General features: G+C 39.3%; 1 protein-coding gene across 1 annotated transcript in view; it reads left to right on the forward strand.

Moving 5' to 3' along the window:
• CRB1 (crumbs cell polarity complex component 1) overlaps positions 1 to 25,127 on the forward strand; it is a 247,645-nt gene that overhangs the window by 119,753 nt on the left and 102,765 nt on the right. Inside the window, 4 exon segments of the mRNA XM_060088676.1 lie at positions 2,144 to 2,339; positions 5,189 to 5,228; positions 5,231 to 5,333; positions 10,516 to 10,698. Coding sequence (XP_059944659.1) covers positions 2,144 to 2,339; positions 5,189 to 5,228; positions 5,231 to 5,333; positions 10,516 to 10,698 — 522 coding nt within the window.

Below are 25,127 nucleotides of genomic sequence, written 5' to 3' on the forward strand. Positions count from 1 at the left end.
TTGAATGACATTGTTATAAATGGAGCTGCAGTATTTAAAATAATGGTTTATAATGTATTTCTTAAGCATTAGGAAATAATCTGGGTGTATAACTGATGAATATATGAACTTTATTTGAATTATGAAATAAAATTTAGGAAAGTGTTAACAAGTTTTAAACCACTGGTTTGGCTTTATATGTTAATAGTTTTCAACAAATACAGATGACTAAAATATCAAAGGCCATAATCCGAAGGTATTATGGAGAGGTGGGTTGACCAGGAGGAGACAGGAATGGCAGAGACACTGTCACTTACTAACTATGGGACATAGGCAAGTCAGTTCACCTTAAATGTGTTGGGATGGAATAAAAGAACACACGTGACATGACCTCACCCTGCATGTGCACATGGTAGCTGTGTAATAAGTGCCAGTTGCCGTCTGCGCAGAGAGCACCACAGGAGCCCACAAGGATGGATCATTTCGGGGTGAGCAGAGTTCTGTCTTACTCCTGATAGAACAGTGTCATTTTAACGGAGTGCTAACACATTATAGTTTCAGTTGCTACATGTGTTTAAAAAATAATTATATAAAACTTAAAAAAATAATGTATCATTTTTATCTTTCATATGTTCTTAGAAAGTATTTTAAAAAGAGGTATCTGTTATTGTATTATTTTACATAGCAGAAAATAAGGTACGAAAACATTGCTGAAAAGCTGTTTCATAGACAGAATGAGAACACGGGTCTCCACCGGACAGTTCAGTGCTCTTTCTCTTGACCTTACTGATACCAATGAAAACAGACATGGAAAATCTCATTCACAGACCGGGTGAGAAATAGCCTCAAATGGCAGGCAATTTACCTGCAACAAATACTATTCCACAACTTTCCATCTTTAGTGATATAAAATTTAAGTTCTTTTTCCTCTCAGAAAACAATCAAATTTAATATGCTGGCATCTCTTTTCACTTCCGCATTTGTAGAATCTAGTCACAGTTGTAAATGGCAGGTGGTGTTAGAATATCCTATTGTATTTTCTATCAGGAAAGAGGGCACAGTATCAATCAAACTACTAAAAACCTCTGAGTTATTTGAAAACTCCTCAATATCATTTTAATACATAATTTATTACCCTGGGTCATAGGCACAGGAATAAAGATTGGCAAATACAGGTAGCCCCCCTTTTGTGTCTTTTAAAACCTATGTGAAAATTTGATTGTGTATCAGATACTGTTTTGGCAGATTCAATCGTAGATTCAGTAGTTTGCTATCTCAGTGTGACCATTTTTGTAAATCTTAAACTTGGTTTGCTTAGAAAATAATTTTCACCTACTATTTGGGCAAGGGAGTAAATACAGATTTTTAAAAAATGTAATGTTACCTTAAAATGAAGTAGCTTCTAATAATACCACTAATTACAACGAGTTTAAGTCACAAATTGATTTTCTATTTAAAAGCAGCATTTTACAACACTATAGAAAATGTCAATATTTCTGTGCAAAAGGGACACTTAAGGAAAGAATTGCACATCATATTTGTACAATAAATTTTGTGGAAAGAACAAGTACTTTTTTTTTTTCTCTAGCAAACACTTAGTATACACCAGGTACTATCATAAACACTTAAGAACACACTGTAATTGTAATCATTATCCTATGGGGTAATTACAACTATTGGTCCCATTTTTCAGGTGAAGAAACTGAGGTAAGGAAAGGTTAAGGAACTTTCCCAAGGTCACACAGCTAAAAGAGGCTGTGCCAAGATCCCAACTCAGGCCGTTTGGCTTTGGAGTCTGAGCTTTTACCCACTGTTCAATATGACGCCTATTAAAAATAACCTAAAGACATTGGCCAGTCCCCTTCAGGCTTCGAACAAAAGTACAGTAAACAATTACTTTGTCCTAAGAACGATTTGTGTCCTCGGACCAAAAAGCCACGAGCTGTTGTATGCAATAGTTCTTTGTAAGTGACAGCTGCTCTGCTTTGTGAACGTCCCATGAGCATGCCAGAAAGTTAATATCAATTACAATTAAGGAGGAAAATTATTTGGGGCAACATCACGTTTCACAAGAGCCTTGCTAAATAAAGCATTGCCAAAGAGCGAAAATATTAACGCTTTGCTAAAACTTTGCCTTTCTTTTCTGTGCCGACTTTTTTAAAAGGTGTAAACTGTGAATTGGAAGTTGATGAATGTCGGTCCCAGCCCTGCCTCAGTGGTGCAACCTGTCAGGATGCTGTGGAGGCCCCTTTCTGTGACTGTGCCCCCGGCTTCCTGGGTGCTGGCTGTGAGTTCAGCACTGATGAGTGTGCCAGTGGGCCGTGTCTCCATGGAGGGCTGTGTGTGGATGGAGCCAACAGGTACATTTTCTCCTACATTTGGGTCATTGGCTTGGAGTGAACTCACTGACCAGAAGCTATTGCACCAGTCATTCTAGTGAATTTGGAGATCTCACATCTCTGGCTTAAAATGTGCAGATTGCTTTTTATACTTTAAATATAAAAAAGCTGTAACATTCACATTTTATTAAAATAATGCAACCTTTGGACGCCATCTGTCTCAAGAGGGAGTATTTTCCAAGTCATTCTTGTAATAGTTTTGAACTGGTTCTGTTACAGAAAAGCGCCAGCCTTCCAGATCCATGAAACAAATGGAATCTACCTTCCGTATCTTTTGTAGATGCAAAAACAAAGCTAGAGATTATTCTATATGTGAATATAAGATTGTATTTATAAAATAACGAGCATATAAATCAAGTGGTGAAAAATAAATCCTTTAGGACTTTTATATAAACAGTGTTGGAAAGGGTGTTGATGTTAAATTAATTATATCTTGAATTTCTAGGTATTTGGAGAATTGGGTGAATACTTTGAAGACAGCAGAACGATGAGAAGTAGCCATGTAATTCTGTTCCAAATTAGAGTCTATCGTTGGCTTTTCAGTAAAAACAAAAATAAAACAATAAATTACACCTTAATATGATGCATATAATAAATTTGGGTAATGGTAGTTGAATTCATATAAATACACATATATATATATATATATATATATATATATATATTTTTTTTTTTTAACTAATTGGGCCTCTCACTGTTGTGGCCTCTCCCGTTGTGGAGCACAGGCTCTGGATGTGCAGGCTCAGCAGCCATGGCTCACGGACCTAGCTGCCCTGTGGCATGTGGGATCTTCCCGGACCGGGGCACGAACCCGTGCCCCCTGCATCGGCAGGCGGACCCCCAACCACTGCGCCACCAGAGAAGCCCCCATATAAATATTTTTGAAAGAACTTTCTAATACTTATTTAAACCACAAGCATCGAGTTATTAAACACTTAAGTTTTAACAACATTAGCATTTAATATTGCCTTGACAGATCCTTCAGCGGCTCAGTGGAAGGCAAGATGGGCACTAAAGCTCCCCCTTTACAATAAGGAATCTAAAGTTCAGGGAAGTTAGGTGACCCCCCATCCCCCCACAAATTCACACAGTTAATTCTTTGAAAAAGGAGGCCTAGAATTGAACTTTTCTTTATTTAATAAATAAGATATAATATATCCCAAATCTGAATTTTAAAGTGAATCAAACTCAAAAGGGCAGCAATAAAAGGCACGTGTGCTTCATATATACCCAGGAAAATAATGTGATTTTAAATAGAGCAAAGTGGTAGAACATTTTTTTTGTAAACTATAACCATTCTCCACGTCTTACCTGTGACTTTCAGTTACACCCAAATGATTCTCCAGTGGCTTGAATCTTCAGGCCTGGAGACAGGTCTGGGCAACACATAGACCAGAAAGGCAGTTTCCACACAAGCGCTCCAGACAAAAGGAGGATGCTCTCCCATCCATGCTTCACTGTTTCCAGAAAGCATCAGAACAGAAGGCACACAACGCTTTTAATGCCTATGGAAATGCAAACAGAGCAAAGCTGAACCTGCCAGCTTTCCTCTCTTCACCTGAATGTGTGCCATGAATAGTTTTTCTATTGTATCCACATCTCTCTTATGACCTAAATTTTGAAATCATTGCAAGGTCAGCAATTACAACCTGACTTTATTTTCCCACAGCAAAAAATTAACACATTTGCTATGAGGAGTGTGGGAAAGTCAGAAACTATACCCCATGAAAGGTTCTTGCAGACAAAGGAAGATTCAAATGGAGACTGATTCCGTGAATTGAGGTCCACTAGCCATCCATGACCACAGGACTCTTGTCTCCAATGTCTTACACATAGTAGGTTTGTAGTAGGTATTTTTAATTAAGTAAATGGAATAGTGAATAGAGGATTTCTAGCTAGCAAAATTATGTATAAAAATTATAGTCACTTATATTTGCTAATATTTAAGTTTCCTTAGTGAAATCTTAATATCTGTATTGGTGGTAAATAGACACACAGCTGTGGTGAACAGGACTGTTACTCTTTATACAATACTAGGTATCCCTCCCCCCAGACACTCATTTTATCTAAGCTGAGTGTGTAAGCCCATGTTTTTGTGATACTAGATCCTCGAGGAGAGACCGTCTAAATTGAAAGCCTATTCTTGACAAAGTGAACAACTCTCTCCAACAGATTTGTATTTTAGGTCTGTCAGATAATCCCACTTAATCAGTGAATGATTATAAACAGCAAGACTAAAATATTCTTGTACTCTGAAAATAAGAAAACATAAATCAAAATTTATATAATGAGAATTTGTCCTGGTTTTTTTCATAATTTATTGTTTCATTTTTCATAAGGGACCTCTTTTCTGGGCTCTCTATATTAAAAAAATGCCTTAATGATATAAATCAGTTTCTACTGCTTCACAATATTAACAACTTTATTTGGTACTATTCAGTAGTTTTATTCAGTATTGTCTGCCCTTTTGCATGCCGTGTCCATTCTTTATATGCACATTTAATTACGCCAACAACTCTGTCACAAAGGTACTATTACCTTCAGTTTACGGGTGAGGAAATTGAAGTATACAATCATGGTTTCCAAATAATTTTGATTGAAAACTGTACTGTAAAATTTTAAAGATAAAAGCTATTTATATGGAAGTGCATAATGCTTTCAGGCTTATAGAGATGATTCCTCAAGGTTTTTGATAAGTATTAAAACCATGCCATGGGTCTGGGGTTGACGGACAAGTGAAGAGACAGGATAACAATATTTGATCTTAATATGACCAAGAGTTGATGTGACAATTTCATTTTACTTTCCAGGTACAGCTGTAACTGCATGGGTAGTGGATTCACAGGGACACATTGCATTGTGAGACCTTGATGCCTCCATGTTGGTCAAAACCCTGTCACAATAATGCTACATGTGAGGACAGTGCTGACAATTACACTTGTCACTGCTGGCCTGGTAAGTGACAAAATATCTTCCACCATTTTTTTTTTTTTTTTTTTTTTTGCTTAGAATAGAAACAAATTGCTTATAGCAAATAGAAACTAAAAATTCTTGTTGCTAAAGGTTTAAAACCAACTCTTTCTTCTAGTTATCATTGTTTAATTTAATTGTATTCTTCAGTGCTCAAACATATCTACTGCTACACTATACATTGTCTGAAGTAGGTTACCAAGCTGCCCAATCATCAGAATCTTCTGGAAGAAACACAGAGGAAAAAAAAGTCAATGGAAGGGTTGATTTCAGCATGGTCTTCGTGGAGTAAAATTCACTGGAAGATGCTTCCTTTTCCTCCAAGATGTTTTCCTTGATGCTAGAATACATTAAAACCAGTGAAACACTATTAAAATCCTAAGTGCTTGTATTATAATTCATGGAGTCAGTCAGTGTGATCATAATGGTTCCCATAAAGGGTGTAGAATGATAATCCAGAAATGGGTGTATTCTCCTAGCCCTTTTTAATGTAAAAGACAATACAAGTTACACACACATAAACCATAACTAAAAATCACACTTAAAAGGTAATTAGACTTGAGTGTAGAGGTGATACCAGAATCAGTAGGAAACAGTATGTGATACTTGAATCAACAGGCCACCCATAAATATTGATGTGAATTTTGGTAATGAACCTGCTTGACATATTTTAACCTAATTCTTACTGGGATTTTATTGCTAGACATGAAAGAGCATTTCATCTCTCTTCTTTCTTGATCCATTGGAAAACACTGATAAATTTATGATTATTTAAAATCTAGTTGTTGCAAGCTTGCTGGTCATCTACCCCCTCCTGCCCACTCACGTTACTGTCTGAGGAAAGGATGACCCTGTGGCTGGGGAGGAGGCATGGAGACCAGGGTCAGTCCCATCAGTAGCAGCTTCTGATGGAAAGACATCTCATTGCCTGAGGCACGTGTAACACGCTTTGGTTGAATGCATCTTGTAGGTAAAAACAAAACAAACATAAAAGTATAAAAGGAAGTTTGGAATTCTTCTGTGGCTCAGAAATCTATGTATCTCATGTGTCTCCCCACTTCCAGACAATGAATAGGATATATTTTTATCCTTTGGTCATTGGCTCTGGTCAGTAGGAAACAGTATGTAACACTTGAATCAACAGGCCCCCTGTAATACTGAATTTTTTCCAAAACATGTTATTCCACATTCTTGTCATCAACCGACACTCAACACTCAATCAGCACTCTGGGCAGGACCTCAGTCCCTAAGCAGGGCATGGAGCAGACAGCTTGGAAGCAGGACAAGTCCACCATTTGTTAACCAAGTAAACTAGGGTGAGTTACCTCTTAATTCTTAACCTCTTAATTCTTAAATTTCTCATCCGCAAATGAAGGATAAACAAAAAAACTACTTGTAGTGTTGTTGTGAGGGGTAAAATTATAAAAATAGAGCCTGGCACTATTAGGTACTGAAAGAAAAGGCAACTATGTATTACTACACACCAAGCTCTACACCAGGAGGTGGAAATTGTGTATGAGAGATGGTTTCTGTGCCCTAAAGGCTTTGTAATGGAGCCAGGCAGTTAAGAGGAGCTGCCTAAAAAAAGACCAGTATGTTGCACAGCAAAGCCAGTCCTGGTCTTTTTTTAGGCAGCTCCTCTTAACTGCCTGGCTCCAATGCAAAGGCTTTAGGGCACAGAAACTAACATGGTATTGTGAAACAGTTATACTCTAATAATGATCTATTTTAAAAAAAGACCAGCATGTGTTCCATACAGTCAAGCCACATGGATTTCAGTGCCATGATTCCTCATATGAGGAATCTGGCAATCAAAAAGACATGGCTTCTCCTTCCAAGGAGCTTAAATTCTATCTGGGATACAGTTTAAAAAAAATGTGTACAGTACAATTTTGGGTACAATAAGAAGCTCTAATAAATTCTGTAAAAGGGATTAAGGAGAGAAGAAGTTCAGGGATGGCTTGACCAAGGAGGCACCATTTTAGAAAACTTGAAAGATCACTAAGCATATCCCAGAAATGTAACCACTAGCCATGTGACTTTGGCCATGTTACCACTCTGAGCCTCAGTGTCCTCATCGATAGATAAAGCAGAGATGATGATAATAATATCTACCTCATAGTGTTGTTGTGGAGATAATTCCAGCAATATAGAAGGAGCTCCCAGATCAGTCTAGACCATAGGGAGCACTCGATAAATGTCAACTAGATACTAAGATTAGAAGCTTGGCCATTCTAGACCCTATGGCCAGCACGTAGCAGCTCATCACTTATTTAAGGATAGAAGAGAGGAAGAGAAAGAAGAGGGAAAGAAGAAAGGGCAGCAGACACACATAGAAAAGAGCATGTCCAATTGTGGAACTTTGAGTGATTTTTTAAAATGCTGGACTACGCAGGGCTGAGGGTAGAGAGATGGGGCTGGGGAGCAAGATGTGACTGAAGCCGATCACAATGCTGTTTGTGTGCCCTGCAAACTACAGGGCAGAGAAGTGACATAATCTGACCTGTTAATTTAAAAAGAGCTCTCTGGCACTTTAGTGGAAGGTGATTGAGAGAAATAAGGCTAAAGGCAGGGAATCTGGTGAGAGTTCTGCAATAGTTTAAATAAGAGATAAGCCAACTGGCCAGAACAAAGACCATAGTGGTGAGGGTGGAGATGAGGGGATGGATGGCCATGAGAGCACTTTAGGAGGTAGAAATGATGTGGGGATTGAGAAAGGGACACCAGAAATGATGTGGGGATTGAGAAAGGGACACCGATTTAGGGTAGTTCTACTTCTGAGTTTCTTGGGTCGCTGGATGGATGGTGATTTTGCCTAAAGAGAAAACTCAGAATGTCTTTGTACCCAATTCTCACAGTTATATAGAAAGAGAAGATTTAATGCTACAAGCTACTCCATATCTAAGAAAAGGAGACCATTCCTTTGGATCACGAGACCACTGCCACTGAGCACGATGGCAAGGATCCACTGCTGGAATTGCCCAGGGTCCTCATTTCAAGAGTAATTAATTACAAGAAGGGTTAGTCACTTTAAATGCCTATCTTGAAAGTTTCCCTGTTACCCAGAAAAGATTGGTTTTTTTTTTTTTTTTAAAAAACACATAATTTAAGAACCCTGGGGTCTTGACTCAGCATCATATTGTTTCTTTGTACAGAGTTTTACAGGAAAACTTGTTAAATCTATTAAATGTAGCCTTGATTGGAGGAATCTATTTATATACATGGTTAAAGGGTACAGCACATCCCCACAGGGCCCCAGTGGTGGGGACAGGACTGGTAAGACTATAAATCAGAACCTTCCTAATGTTCAGGATAAGAATAAGACAATGCATGAGCCAGAAAGGACTTATGAAGGTTCTAAATTACTTCCTAACCTGGCCTGTGTATGAGTCTTCAAACTTAGAATGAGAAGAAAATTGAAAATAGTCAGAACTTTCTTTAGTAAGTCTACTGTAGCACAAGTTTTTATAATGGCTTTGTGACAACCATTATTTAGTGAATATTTGTAGATCCTTAAGTATGAAATAGAAGCACTTAAAAAGTAGACATTCAGGCATAGAAGACTGAGGGTTCTGGGGGAGGGTCACTACCAAGGATTGTGGGACCTTGATCTGACATGTGCTTTTAGTTTCCTTTTCGACTCTAAGTTTCTTCTTCAGACCGCTGACAAAGACCCCAGGGGTCAAATGTGACAAAAGCATTATATTGTTGAGCAACAGAATTTGTGTTGTGCTTACGATCTGACATAGGGCCCCGTTCAGGTTTTTATTAAAATTACAAAATAAGCGATCACATCATATTCTCATTATCTGCTTATTAAGAGTTCATCAATTCTCTAGTTTATCTGCTAAGCTAGGATTATCATCTAAATTGTTGATTAGAACTCTTTGAATCTCATTCGGACATTGATTGAAGGCCTACTACTCAGGTGTTTCTCTGTCCTAGAGTGGAGAATAAACAAACAGTCCCTGCTTTTGTGAAGCTTACAGTCTGTTGAGGGAGACAGCTATCAAGTACATCAACAAATGAAAGCTATATATGTAAATAAATTTTAAAAGATAACTATAAAAGTAAGTATATAATAGCAATCATTGTAAGACAATGAAAGGAAAGAATTGGGTATATAAGAGAAAAAAGGATCTTACTTAGATCTGACCATGAGGATAAGAGACAGAGTCTGAAAGCTCAGAGTTATCCAAGCACAGTCTTGGAGAAGGGTTTTCTGGAGAGGGAACAATGTTATAAAGGCCCTGGGGTAGAAAACATTCTAGGGACAGGAATGCAGAGATGGGATTAGGGCCAGATAATAAAGGGGGCCGGTCAGGTTAACGATTTTAAATTTTATTCTGTGTGAAAAGGGAAGCCATTGAATGTTTTTAAAGTAAAGAAATACCATGATTTGACTTATAACTTTTACAACTCTGGATTATAAATTTAACATGGATAGACCGTGCAAGGGAGTTCAAAAAGCAAGTTGCAGAAGGATGCGTGCAGTACAATTCCAGTTATGTTAACACACACACAATAAATATATACATATATAGTTTTAACAGGGCATATGTATGTAAAACCAGAGGAATAGTTCTGGTAGGGACTTTCTTTTATATTTAACATTAAAATGTTTTATAAAGTACTAAATCATTCATGTTTTATTGTTTTTATTCTTGTCCCTAACAAAATGACCCAGCTAAATCCATTCAAATACAAATCACTATTTTATTGTCTCACTGAGTGTTAAGAAGCAATCATTTACCTTTACTTTGAGTTTTAAGAGAAGAATTTAGGGTTGGCTATGTAGATCCTGCTGATTTTACAGCTATTCTCTGGAAAAATATATCATTTTTTTTCCTTGCTTAACATTCAAACAATTGGAATATTTGAGGAATTGGAGTCTAGTTAAAATGTCCAGGTTAGATCAAGGTTACCCTGAAGTTCCTTGTTCATCCAATCTTTATTAAAAGCATTGATCGATATTGTAGGAGTGACTCCATTGTTACTATTACTCATGTTCGTGGAAGCCTCCCTTACCAGATCCCTTGCCAGCTCCTTGAGGGAGGCCCAGGACCTTGTTAACTGGTGCCAGCACAGTGGCCAGCCTCCGGTCAGGCACATACTCTATGGTTGAGGGGCTTTGACTCAGCAGCTTCTCTGAACGTTTATCCTGCAGGGTACACGGGGGCCCAGTGTGAGACCGACATCGATGAATGCAGTAGTAACCCCTGCCAGTCTGATGGGGAATGCGTGGGGCTGTCTTCAGGGGAAGGGCATGGGCACCTTGCCCAGCTGCTCTCTCTGTCCAGCCGCCCCGAAGCCTCAGGTTACATCTGCATCTGTCCACCTGGACTCACAGGTGAGGCCCAGGGCTGGGGAGATGCCTTGACTTTCTAGCGTTTGATGGTAGATCACGCATTCAACCAAATTGTGGATGAGCAGTGAGATCTGTGCCATAAAACCTCTGTTGCCGTGGTGCAAAGGGTCCCCCTTGTGGGCCTGAAAAATACCTCATTTTGCATATCATAATTCCTCAGATCATGAGGAAAATGTTAAAAATAGGGATAGAACAGGTGTACGAAAGGGGAAATACTTGTATACATTATCCTGGGAATTAGAAGCTGACTCAAATTCTTCACCTTATAAACAGAAAATGTTGGAATTTTTATGTCATTAAATTTTATAATGATGTTACATTTTATGTTATTCAAATTTGCTTAAATAAGTTAACATACTTATATTTACACAGAAAAATTATCTAGTCTCAAGTAATCAACTATTCTATAGCTAAAGTTGTTCCCTATATCAAATTTAAATGACTCTAACTTGTTCTACAGCATTCTTACTCTAAAATGCAGAGGAAATGTGCACATATGTTTTCCAATGAACAGTTGTGTTTCTGTCTGCTCCCATTTCTGAAACTTTTCAGAAGTTTGGAGACAGTCCCGTATTTGGTAATGAGTAGCAGCTTACCTACAATTGCATGGATACCACTGAGAAAACTAATTACAACCTAGATTTCTATCTTATTCTTTTCTCAATAGATCCAGTGATATCTGAGGAAAATATTTCAGCTGCTATCGGGGATTTCTGAGAAAAGAAAAAAAGGGGGAGGGGGTCTATTTATCTGATGGCAGTGTTTGCTGTAAGGTTGCTGTAGATTTCCTTATTCACTGTCCCCTCTATGAAAAATACATAGGGGAAAAGCCCTCCAGTGTCAACGTCAGTATAAGTATTGTTTTTCCTGAATAGCTTCTAGCTTGCATGCTTTTTCCCATAGTAAAATGTGTGCAAATAAATATTGATAAATGAAAAAAAGCATGAAATAAATCTTGCAGTACGTCACATTTCCCAACAATGTAAGGTGTCAGAAATCTTATAGGTAAAAGTGGGTTCTACAAGCATATATGTTTTTCTGGAATATATTTCTGTATTTACCCTACCTCTGAGATTATTTAAATTTCCTGTTTCTGTTTCTTACATTTGTCTTTTTTTTTTCTTATTTTTTCTGAATTGTTTGATCCTGGTATAGTGTAAATATTTTTGTCAGCTACTTTAAATCCCTCTTGGAACAAGGTAAGGGAGTTCTAAAATTTTTTATTGGGTTTAGGGTTATAAAGAAGAGATTCTATCAAAGTCAGAGGCCATTGCTAATGTTGCCTTATCAGATAAAAGAACATAGTTGACCAAAGAATCTGCAGATCCACACAGGAGAGGCAGTGAGATGTTCCAGGGAAGTGTGTTGGCCTTAATTTCTGAGGAGCAGCCAAGAATGACTATATGAGTTAAGAAGTCCTGGACTGCCCCATGTATGGCTGAATGAAATTGCTTATTTTCCACTCGTGTGAATTCCAAAAATGGGTTCTCATAATCAATTGTCCTTCAAATAGTGATTCAGGGTCACAAGTTCCTCTCTTTTTTTTCCATCTTCAAAACGTGGTTTCCAAGTTTACCATGCTCTATTGCAACAAGCAACTGGTGGAGGAAAGACAACGGAGTGTGGCATCTAGAAAGTTTTTTATGGCCCTAAAAGTGGTGACTATGTCTTCTACTCACATACCATTGGTCAAATTTAGTTTTAGGACCACATTTAACTGCAGCAGAGACTGGGAAATCTAGTTTTGTGGTGTACCTAAAATAAAAACAAAATGGGCTTCATGAACAGTTATCCATTTTGTCTTCTCATTCTTTTGACATTTTCTTTGGCAAAGCAGAAGTTTTTAATTTTAGTGACGTTTATCAGTTATTCCTTTCATGGATCATGCCTTCAGTGTTGTATCTAAAAAGTCAACTTACCCAAGGTTACCTATCAACAGGTTTTCTCCCATGTTTTCTTCTAGGTGTTTTGTAGTTGTCTTTTTGTATTTAGGTCTGTGACACATTTTGTGTTAATTTTTGTGAAGGGAGTAAGGTCTGTTTCTAGTTTCATTTTTCTGCTTGTGGCCATACAATTGTTCCACCATCGTTTATTGAAAAGACTGTCTTTGTTCTATTGAATTGCCTCTGCTCCTTTGTCAATGATCAGTTGTCTATATTTACATTAATCTGTTTCTGGATTCTCTATTCTGTTCTATTTATCTATTTGTGTGTTCTTTTGCCTGTACCACACTGTCTTGATTACTGTCTTGAAGTCTTGAACTTGGGTAGTGTCACTCCTCCAACTGTGTTCTTCTAGTTCAATATTGTGTTGGCTATTCTGGGCCTTTTGCCTCTCCATATAAACTTTAGGATCAGTTTGTTGATATCTATGTAACAACTTGCTGGGATTTTGGTAGAGAGCTCATTGGGAAAAACTGACATCTTGACAATATTGAGTCTTCCTATCCATGAACGTGGGATATCTCTCCATTTATTTAGTTCTTTGATATCTTTCACCAGGGCTTTGTAGTTTTACTCATATCAATCTTATACATATTTTGTTAGATTTATACCTAAGTATTTCATTTCATATTTCACTTGGGGGTGCCAATGTAAATGGTGTTGTGTTGTTAATTTGAAATTCTACTTGTTCATTGCTGTTATGTAGAAAAGCAATTGACTTTTGTATATTATATTAACCTTGTACTCTGCAACCTTGCTATAATCATTTATTAGTTCCAGGAGATTTTTTGTCAATTCTTTCATATTTTCTACATAAATAATCATGCTCCTGCCTTTTAAAAAAATTAACATTTGCATGGTATGCCTTTTTCCATCCTTACACTTTCAACTTACTTATTGAACTTGAAGTGAGTTTCTTCTAAATGGCATATTAAAAAGCATATTATTGGGTCATGCTTTTTCAAAATTATGCTGTCAACCTCTGCCTTTTAATTGTTATAGTTAGACCATTTACCTTGAAGTAATTATTGATATATTAGGGGTGAACTCTGCCATTTTATTTTCTGTTTTCTGTTTGATTTCTTTGTTTTTCTTTTCTTATCTTTCTGTGGGTTACTTGGCCATTTTTTTAGGATTTCATCTTGATTTATTTATAGTATTTTCAGCTGTATTGTGTAGTTTTCATAGTGGTTGTTCTGGGTATTACAATATACACATGTAACTTATCATAGCCTATTGGTATTAACATGTTACAATTTGGGGTGAAGTGGAGGAAGACTCTATTTCCACTTAGGTCCCTTTGTCTTCCCCACTTTAAAATATCATTGTCTTGAGGATAAGATGGTATTATAATTCTTATTTTAATCATTACATATGATTTAGAAAACTCATGCAGAGAAGAGTGTTCTATTATATTTACCTGCCCTCTTCATTGTTCTTCCTTTCTGCCTTTTGCCTCAAGATTCTTATTCTACTGTTTACATTCTGTTTAAAGAACTTCCTTTAGCTTTTCTTTAAGAGTAGGTATGCTGGGACTTCCCTGGCAATCCAATGGTTAAGACTTCACCTTCCAATGCAGGGGGTGCAGGTTCAATCCCTGGCTGGGGAGCTAAGATCCCACATGCCTCAGGGCCAAAAAACCAAGACATACAGCATAAGCAACATTGTAACAAATTCAATAAAGACTTAAAAAATAGTCCACATAAAAAAAAATAGGTGTGCTAGTGACAATTCTTTTGGTTTTCCTTTATCTGAGAAAGTCTTTATTGCCCATTTGTTCCTGAAGTGTAGTTTGTTGAATATAGAATTCATGGTTGACAATTCTTTTCTTTCAGCATTTGAAAAATTCTACATCATTTCCTTCTGCACTCCATGGTTTCAAATGAGAAATCTGCTGTCATTGAAATTGGCAACCTTCCTCTGGCTACTTGTAGAGAAAAAGTGTGGTAGTGATAACACTTTCAACTTTGTCTTTAGTTTTTGGAATTTTATTTATGATGTGTCTTAGTGTCAATTTATTTGGGTTTTTCTTAGTTGGAATTCACTCAGCTTTTCAAATCTGTGGATTTATGTCTTTTGCCAAATTTAGGATCTCTTTAGCCAAGTTTTTCTTTGAATGCTCTTTCAGCCCTACTCTTTTTCTTCTCCTACAACTCTGATAATATAAGTTTTGTGTCTTTTGCTATTTTCCCACAGATTCCTGAGGTTCTGTTCATTTGTTTTTCTCTCCTTTGTTTAGAATGGGTAAATTCTATTGATCTGTCTTCAAATTCACTAATTTTATTCTCTTTCTCTTTCATCTCCTCTCTACTATTGTACCCATCCAGAGAATTGATTATTTCTCTTATTTTATTTTCCATTTTATAATTTCCATTTTTTGTAGCATCTAATTCCTTGCTGATAATTTCTATTTTTCCTTTTATCTTTTATTTCCTTTTATTTCTATTTTTCCTTTTATCTACCTTTCCTTTTTATCTCAAGAGAATTTGTAATTGCTTATTAAATAATTTATGATGGTTACTTTAAGTCTTTGTCAGATAATTCCAAAATCTGATCCAGCTCAGGTTGAGTTGATGACATCAGTTCATTTTCTTTTCTCACTCAAGTTGTGGTTTTCCTGATTCTTGGTATGATGGGTGACTTTTCATTCGTAACCAGGACATTTTGGATATTATGCTAGGAAACTATTAGTCTTATTTGAATTTTTAAAATTTTAGCAGGCAGTCACCTTTTTATTTTGGGCAAACAGGTCATAGCCCACTTTTGTGGGCTATATAGGTCCAATTAGTTAGATTTCAGAATTGTGGCAGTGTTAGTTTAGTCTGCTTGGTATATCTGGTGCCACTGGGGCTCCCACTGATCTCTGCTGAGGATATAAATGACACAATTTACTTTTTTGCAAGCTATACATATTTGCAGTTCTATCACTTGTTATATTAAAATAAATTTCCATCATGATGAAAAATATAATTGTGAATAATACATTTAATGACAGAGCTCCATTCAAAGAAACCATTAGAGTTGTTAAATATAGCTACAAACGTTTCCATTTTTTAAATTATAATTAAGGATGTATTTGTTGTTCTTTACTACATGTACAGTTATGTTCCAAATTAAAAATGGTTGTGGTTGGATATTGAATGCAATTCTTTAGCTTTTTTATAATGTAAAAGTGAAATATACCAGAGTAGAAATTAACTGAGGGTCCCTGAAGACAGTACTCAGAGAGAGAGAGAGAAATAAAGAGAGCTTAAAGCCATGGAAAATGGGAAATAGTGAAAACATGGGTAAAAGGGGGCAGAGAATCCTAATGAGAGGAACCAAGCCCCTCTGAAGGGAGACCAGCTTTTACCAGGGTTTCTTCTGGGACTTTCAACAGGTAAGGCAAGTTGAGCCCACAGAAACCAGAAGCATTATTTGATAAGATGATTGAGAAAAGTCTGAAGATCCATTTAGGTATTTTAATGATCAGAACTGAAACTTGGAAACTCATGAGCCTAGATGCAATAATGGTTACTCTTCTCTAATAATCTCAAAATCCTTAAAAAATATTCTTTGGCAAAATATCCTCACACAGTGCCATAGCCAGTTTGTGCCTATAGCTGCAATGCTCAACTTGAAATGAGAATGGCGCATAAACACTTGATTTAAAGTCTGTGCATTTACTTAAAACCCACATATTCACATAATTTTAATGGTAAACTAAATAAATCTATAATTGGAGAAGGCCTGTAGTTGAAAAACACTGTTCAGTCCAGTCCAAAGCTGTAAATTATCTTTATTTTGTATGACCATCCTTGACCGCTACTAGAAGGAATGTTGGCTGCTTCTTTCTATCATGTTTTAACTTTTCACTTTGGGGTACCGGACTCAGTTCTAGGGATATAATGATGAAAATACATGGTCTCTTCCCAAAGGAAAGTGAAAGAGTGGGAGGAAAAAGATGCACAAGAATACAAGATGGTACGATAACTGTCACAGTGAAGCCATAAAAAGGTACAGTCAGAGAAATCAGGAGAGAGGACCTATTTATGCTATTTTTGCCAGATAGAATTTAGTGGAAATTATGAGAATCCAAATGACTTGGTAGTTTTTTCATACAAATGATCATATTGCTTCTAAAAATTAAGAAAGGATCTCATGACCTGTGTGCTTACCCTTGAAGCATCGTGTTCTAACCAAGCTAAATTGGAAACAATTGACTCATGTTTTTAATGTGAACATTTTGTTTCTGTTTATCAAAATGTGATAGTGATAATACCTTTAATGAGTTTCCCAACTGCTCGTAAGCCAAGTCCAATTTTCAGCTCTAACTTTCACTCACCAACTCCAATTAGCATTTACTCCAGCAAAGAGCAACACCATTGCTGGTCTCTGGAGTGCTTCCTTGCTGCCTCTGAGGTGGGGATTTTATTCTGTTTCACCCATCTGCTCTGTGCATGGGAAGAACTGAGCGGTGCAGCAGGGGATTCTGTGACGTCCTGGCTTCAAACCTCGGGCAGAAATAGAGGGGTTCTCAACAGTAAACACCCCGATGAGTGCCACCTGGCAAAGTGACTGTTCACGGGGTCTCTCGTTCTCAGGTTCATCTGCCTCAAGCACAATGTTGTTAAAAATGAAGTGTTCACTTTTCCTTAAAAGTTAAATCCTGTCATTCTACCTAAATCCAACTAAAATAGGCACATAGGGCCAAACATGTAACATTGAAAGCTTCCTGTATTCATGAAGCAATGAAGCAAGCATATGAGGCGGTAGGCATCTCCTGCCTACAGAGAAATCTTCCATAGAATTGGTTCATTTGTTGTTTTTGACTCGCTGTTCTTAGAGATGCACTTTTTTCCTTACTTAAAATTTCAAGTTTGAGAGTATAGATCTTAAATAACTTGAACAGATATTAGATGCACATATAAAGCTGTAACCCTAAAAGAGTCAACTTTGCTTCCATCCTTATTTACTTAATAAGGCATTTATTAATATTAATATTTTCAATAGATTAATCCAATTCATTTACCTTTGCTTTTACTATGAATATTAACATCTATAAACAAAACTCTTTATAGTACATATGAGCACATTCCTGCTTGTACTACTTTTGATTCTGCTCTCTTAGCTACAACAATTAAGAAAGGTGTGTCACCTCCTTATACATAGACAGATTTTGAAAACCATGTTCATTATGCTTACTACCTACTATCTAAAAAGATATTATATCTAATAGGGAAATTTAACAGTCAAGATTTGGAAGATCAAATGCAGATCAGATCCAGAGATGGACATGTCTGTGAGACCATCAGGACAGAGACAGGTAACAGCGGCTTCACAGGCTGTGGCTGCTTTATTAGGTTAGCATTATTTTGTTGACTTACCATCAAACAAGCTAAGGAAAAGCTCTCAAATGGATAATCAGCAGACAGATGTCAATTCTCCAAATCAAGGATTCTGGCCAACGTGTATTTGAAAGAGAAAACAGTTTTCTAAAACTAAAGAATAAAACCATTGCAAATCCTTCACCAGGAAATTCATAATTAAATTCTCAATAATCCACATCGTCATGCCACAGGCACTGTCCTTGCAACTTGGATTCTGTTTTTGTGTGAGAGATGTGGGCCTCCACCATTTATAAGACCTGTAAGGGAAGTACCATTCTCTAGTAATAGCCAGGTATTGTTAGAACAAGGACTTGAAACAGATGTTCAGAGAAGAGGTTGCAGATACTAGGAATTGTGCTTACAGGAGCCCACACGGCAAGCCTGCATATAACCGGGCCAGCTGCGTGTTTGCTGCTTGTGAGGATGGCCATCTGGAAACCCCATTCTGCTTCTTGCTGCTCAAGATCCCCCAAAGTTTCTTTAAGCATGCTAATCTTTAGAAAGAGCAACATTAGTGACCGCCAACTGACCAAATCAAAGATTATGGCTTTTACCAAAGTCCACTGCTGTGGTTACTTATTCAGAAAGTGTCTTCTAACATTAACACGGAAGACTCTTCAGAAACACCCTTCTCCCCCCGACCCCATCCGCCTCCCTGACCGCCTCCCTGTCCACCTCCACATATACATTTGTCTAGAGCTTTACTCCAGCCCTGAGCAGCTCAAGTCCCAGGCCTCGGGAAAGCATCCAAAACCTTAGATCAACCAAATCTCTGACTAAAGGGTTGCATCTCTTTTTCCCATGAAAGGTTTTGTTATACCTGCTCTTGGTAAAAACCACCCCTCCTTCTGCAGTGGTCCTCTTCACCTCTTCCTAGTCAGCACTTAAGCAGCTACTCTTGAAAAGGCTGAAATCAGAGCTGACTATAACTTCATCTGAAGTCCGTCAGGAATGGTCTCACCGTGACTTACCAGTCAGCTTACCTCCATCACTCACAGATGTCCCAGCACCCCAGGTCTCTTCATTCCGGCCCATCAGGCCCTAGTCTCTGATGCCAAAATGCTCTGGCCATTGCCTAATTTCACCTGATTTCCCATCCTTTTCTGAACATCCCACTATATGCTACAGATCTCAAAATTTATTATAAACTCAATTATCACTCTCCTCAACCTCTTTTTCAAACATTTCTTTCACCTACATGCTTTAGCTACAATCTGTCTATATTCTCAGGGTATTATTCTTCTGCAGTCCTCTCATATGGCAGTTGTTTTTTATTCTTCTCCCAAATCCCATGTTCGACTGGTCCCCAAAATCAACTCAATGTCCTTTTACTTTATTTCTACCTCTAAGCAACTGCTCCTCCCTCTTCATTCAAATCCCCAACTCATTTGGAAGCATATGTCTTCATATACGATGACACCTACTGCTTCTCCTTATTACAATCCTCCTCCCACCCCCTGGAACCTTCACTTTAGTCATTGAAGATTTTAGTATCTTACTTATCATTCTTGGAGACACCCATATGGTATATCCCTGCAAACCTTATTTCCCAGTCATTTGACCTCGTTATTTCCAAATGACTCTGACTGCCACCCGGCAACTTCTAGCCACTTCTGTGGTCACAATGTAGACCTTATTGTCACCAATAACTCACTAAAAACCTCATTTTCCATCATTCTATTCTCTGACCATAACCTCCATTTCTCCAGTTCACTTACTTGCCAACACTTTTTCATTGCACCTAGTCAATTGTTCCAACGAATTTTTTATTCATTGCCTCACCCTCTGTCTCAGCTAAGACTTCAGTCTAATACTGAAACTATTTCCTTGCATATAACCTCAGCTCCCCAGATCCTGTCTCTCTCCATTGTACTTACCTGGCAGAAGTACACATAAGATTAAACCTCACACTTCATCTTCTGCACACCTACAAGCAATTTGTGTGTGGCTGGAGAAAAACTCACAACTCACACACTTAACTGATGAATATCACTTGATATTTATGACCACAAATTTCCAGGAGACTCCTAGCCCTTAGAGAACACTCTTTTTTGAGGTCTACTTCCGAAGATGACCTTTTTATACTTTCTCTTTCTTCAAACTTCCATTAACTCCTCCCTCTTTGCTACCTTTGGTTATTATCAGGTTTCTAATTTCACTCAGAGAAGAACCACCTCATATTCCGTCCACTAAATCTATTGGATTTGAGATTCGATTTTATCCTACTTACAAGTTCATAACTTAGTGTGTTACTGCTTCATGGATGCTGGCAGAAGACATAAGGCATTTGAGTAAGGAAAAAAAATCAAATATACTTCAATGAAATTTTTTAAAAGTCTGTGCCACCTCTTAGTGGTGCCAGCAGCTTTATCAGAGAATAAAGGCATGTGGAATGTCCTTTGTTTATCTTGACTATCCATCCATTGTTGGGGGCCTTTATAAGAAAAAAAAATGCTACTGTCAGATTGCAGAAGGTCTGGAAAGCTGAAAACTAGAGTCAGCTGATCAGAATGGAACAGCAACAACATAACCTGAAAATGTATCTCTAGTGACAAGGTGCCAATGGCAGTCCCCAGGGAGACTCAGAGATCCACTAGTCAATTTTCTAAAAGGAGACAGGAAAATGCTCCTCTGTGGAATGTGACCTCCTTCACTGCTGGACTATTGGACCAACTGTGGCAGGAGTCAGAGTCTGGCACACAGTGGTCCTTCTAGATCACAGTCATGTCTTCCCTTATGGTTGACCTATTGTTTTGTCTTGTACAAGAATGGATTCAGGCGGTGATAGCAGTGATCTGGGTGGTTCAGGCTTGATGAGCATCTTGATTCAGCCTCATCAGACAGTGGGTCCTTCCCCTGGTGATCCATGTGACTGGACCAGACTGTCCGATGGGCAACTGAAATTTGCTTCCACAATTGAAGGCCCTGAAGAGGAGGATCTTTAACCGGCCAGCCTGTGGTCTTCCAAGTGGCAGATCATTAACTGTAGCCCAAGAACTAGTAAAAACATAAAATGCCTTGTCCATAGGACTGTTGTCTAAGGCAAGGAGGACCAGCTTTCCATTTAGGCCATTGTGCTGACCAGACCTTATCTCAGTCAGCTTTCTGGAGTTGTTGGGGGATGGATGACCAATGCTTTCCCATGAACACCATCAGCCTTTAACTTGGTCTGATCAGGCCCAGGCATAAGAGGATCCTAATCTCTGTGGATGGAGGGCCCCGTTGAGTAAGTGGTTATATTCAAGGTAGTTGAATGGGGAATGAAGTTTTTTTTTCCCCAAAGGAATAGCTGCCACATTTTCATGTAAAACCAAGATGCTGTTAAGACCAAATCAGCCGTGATCTTGAATATATCATTCCCATTTGACTAACAAGGCCTGAAGGTCCTCTCCATATTTGCACTGAAGTCCAGGTTGACCATTCGAAACGGGTCTGCCATGGCCGAGAGTTGCAGGTTGCCATGAATCGGGTGCATTCAGTTGCAACAGAGACTAGTAGCTGCCTTTGTGTGTGTCTGTTTTCAGAGGGGTGTAATTGGATTAGACCAGGTATATAATACAGAGAAACAGCCTCTATCAATTCCCCAGCATCTAAAGCTCTGATACTCCTTTCTCCTCCTCAGATTCTACATTGTTTCTATTGCACCAGCCTGGAGGGGACAATACATGTGGCAAACCCTAAATGGGAGAAACCCCTCTGACACTTCTGGATTGGGGAAGTGCAGGCATAGAACCCATTATTTCCATTATATGTACAGATGTGGAAGCCACAGCTGTGCATCGATTCAGCCCAGGGTTCCCACCCATAAGGTCACTTTATCCTTTCCCTCTACCAGCCCCATCCAAACTCCATGCATTGAATTTGGATGCCATTTTTATCTCAGGAACACAGACTAAGGACTGTAACCCATGGTGACTTAGGAGTTAAAGCAACAACCATGAAAAAACCCACACAGTCTCCCAGTTGGGAGTGCAGGAGTGCTAGGTGGGGGGAGGTTTGCCCTTGAGGAAGAGGGTGGAGGGTTGCCGGAAAGCTGTTCACCCAGTTTGGTCCTTAATCCAGGAATGGAGTCCAAGCACCAGAGCTACTGCCTCTCCAGAGTCTCCTGATGTCTGGTGAGGCCCTGGGCTGGGAGGCCCCTTCGTTTCTGCCCTTTGCACGCCCTGCCCTCTGCCCTGTCAAAGGAGGCTGCAAGAGCAGCTCCACCTCTGGGTGAGATAGTGACTCAAGGTCCTATGTGGACAGGGATATTTGTCCTTAAAGCAGCTGAAGTCATGTTACAGGGGGAGGGAGGTACCGAGGGTCATGCAGGGAGACAGCAGGTCTACACCACACAGTACGTTTTTGCATCATTCAGTTTCAGTTTCATGTGACTGCTTGTGACTCATCGAAACCAACCTATAACGTGTTGGTCTATCTGCGGTTCTGTACTGAATAACAAGGTCCTCATTGTTGACAGAATCTATTTCAGCTTCCAATTCTACTTGACTCAGCAGCACACACCTGCTGCCACTCAGCTGGAGCTGTGGGGCTTGCTGCCTGTTGCCAGGACAGCATTCCTTCCTCATCCTGCCCAGGGAGATCTGGCAACCACCAGGGCATCATTTGGGGCTGCTTATTTTAATGCTACCCCCTGTTGTTCAATCTTAGGTAGGATGGTGCAGGTCCCCTGCTTCCCTGTCTCACCCATCACTTGGGGGAGAGGCCAGAGAGTCATGCTCTGTCCCTGAACCCATCCTGAAGAGCCCTTGACATTCTTATTCCAGAAAGCTGTGTCTCTGTCAGCATCTCATCTTTGTTGCCATAACTGTTGGGTCTGAGATTTAATTTTACCCTCCTTATAGCCAGTGAGTCAGCCCGTTGTTTCATCGATTCTGGCAGAAGACATAAACCTTGGGTCAGAGACAAAGGACTTTATTACTCACAGCACAGCAGGCAGCTTGAGCAGTGTGTTCACATAGACTTTGCCAGCATGCAAGTCTTACAGGGATGTGAGATGGGCTCAAATGGACGGGGTGCATGCAGTGAATTTGCATCACACAGAACAGCAATCACTTGGGGAATCCACTGCTTTTATAACAAGCAGCAAGCAAGTCTGATTTTTGTCCCAAAGGGAGATGTAACCTCATCCCTCAAAGTTCCTTGCTGCAAAAACCAATGCTAAGTATTGGCCCAGGTAAAGAATGGTTAGGGTCTTGCATTCTTGGTGCACCCATCAAGAATCTGCAGGGATGCTGAGTGTCCAGGGTAGACTCAGTCTCTACCACCTACTTATTTACCTGGGTCCTTGGGGGCACAGGAGGGAGACTGGGGAGATCAGGAGAGGCAGGTGGGAGGGGCCCTCTAGGAGGAGCGGGAGAGGAGCAGAGGGTGATTGCCACACCCACTCAGGCCCTGGGATCTGGCTGAGCTCCCAGGACAGTCCCCTGCCCTCCAAGGCCCCCCCTTCCTCTCCACTCCCCCTGGCTGCATTGGTCCTGGGGGCATAGGAGGGAGGCTGGGGAGATCAGGAGAGGCAGATGAGAGGGGCCCTCCCAGACCCCAGGCTGGAGGAGCAGGAGAGGAGAGGAGGGCGTTTGCCCTGCCCACTCGAGCCCAGGAAGCCTGCTGGGCTCCCAGGTGAGGTACCCTGCCCTCTGAGACCAGGGGTGGGGGGCACACCTGGGCCCCTTCTGTTCCTTGAGCCTAAGCCCCACCCACCACAGCCCCCAGGGCCTCTTCCAACCCTGTGGGTCCTGAGCATTGGCCCCCACCACCACCCAAGCCTCACCTTTGCTTAGGCCCCGCTCTCTACAGCCAAGGCCTTTCCCACCCACCCTTTTCTTCCTCTTTTTTACTATTGTGGTACTGATGTACCTTCTCGTTGTTGATTCATCTACATTTTATTTTTACATTTTTTCTAACATATCTGTTAGCTTCCTAGTCTAATTTTATTTTTTACTTTGTTATTGTTCTCTCTCTCTCTTTTTTTTGCCAGCCCACGTGGCTTTTGGGATTTTGATTCACGAGCCCGGGGTTGGGCAGAGGGTCCTGCAGTGGGAGCTCTGAGTCCAAACCACTGGACTAACAGAGAACCTCAGACCCCAGGGAATATTCATTAGAGTGAGATCTCACAGAGTTCCTCATCTCAGCACCAAGACCCAGCTCTACCCAATAGCCTACAAACTCCAGTGTTGGAAGCCTCAAGCTAAACAACCAGTAAAACAGGAACACAATCCCACTCATGAAAAAGAAAATGAGATGGCAAAAAGTATGTCACAGAAGAAGGAGCAAGGTAAAAACCTATAAGAGCAAATAATTGAAGAAGAAATAGGCAATCTACCTGAAAAAGAATTCACAGTAATGATAGTAAAGATGATCCAGAGTCTTGGAAATAGAATGGAAGCACAGAGTGAGAAAATACAAGAAATACTTAACAAAGATCTAGAAGAACTGAAGAACAAACAAACAGAGATGAACAACACAATAACTGAAATGAAAAATAACTAGAAGGAATCAATAACAGAATAACTGAGGCAGAAGAAGGAATAAGTGAGCTGGAAGACAAAATGGTGGAAATAACTGCCGAGGAGCAGAATAAAGATAAAGGAATGAAAAGAACTGAAGACAATCTCAGAGACCTCTGGGGCAACACTAAAGGCACCAACATTCAAATTATAGGGGTCCCAGAAGAAGAAGAGAAAAAGAAATGGTCTGAGAAAATCTTTGAAGGGATTATAGTGGAAAACTTCCCTAACATGGGAAAGGAAATAGTCACCCAAGTCCAGGAAGAAAAGAGAGTCCCATACAGGATAAACTCTAGGGAAAACACACCAAGACACATATTAATAAAACTAACAAAAATTAAATTCAAAGAAAAAAATATGAAAAGCAGCAAGGGAAAAACAAAAAGCAACATACAAAGGAATCCCCATAAGATCATCAGCTGATTTTTCAGTGGAAACTCTGCAGGCCACAAGGGAGTGGCAGGATATACTTAAAGTGATGAAAGAGAAAAACCTACAACCAAAACTACTCTATCCAGCAAGGATCTCACTCAGATTTGATGGAGAAGTCAAAAGCTTTTCAGACAAGCAAAAGCTAAGAGAATTCAGCACCA

Source organism: Mesoplodon densirostris, chromosome 2, assembly GCF_025265405.1.
Source record: "Mesoplodon densirostris isolate mMesDen1 chromosome 2, mMesDen1 primary haplotype, whole genome shotgun sequence".
NCBI classification, from domain to species: Eukaryota; Metazoa; Chordata; class Mammalia; order Artiodactyla; family Ziphiidae; genus Mesoplodon; species Mesoplodon densirostris.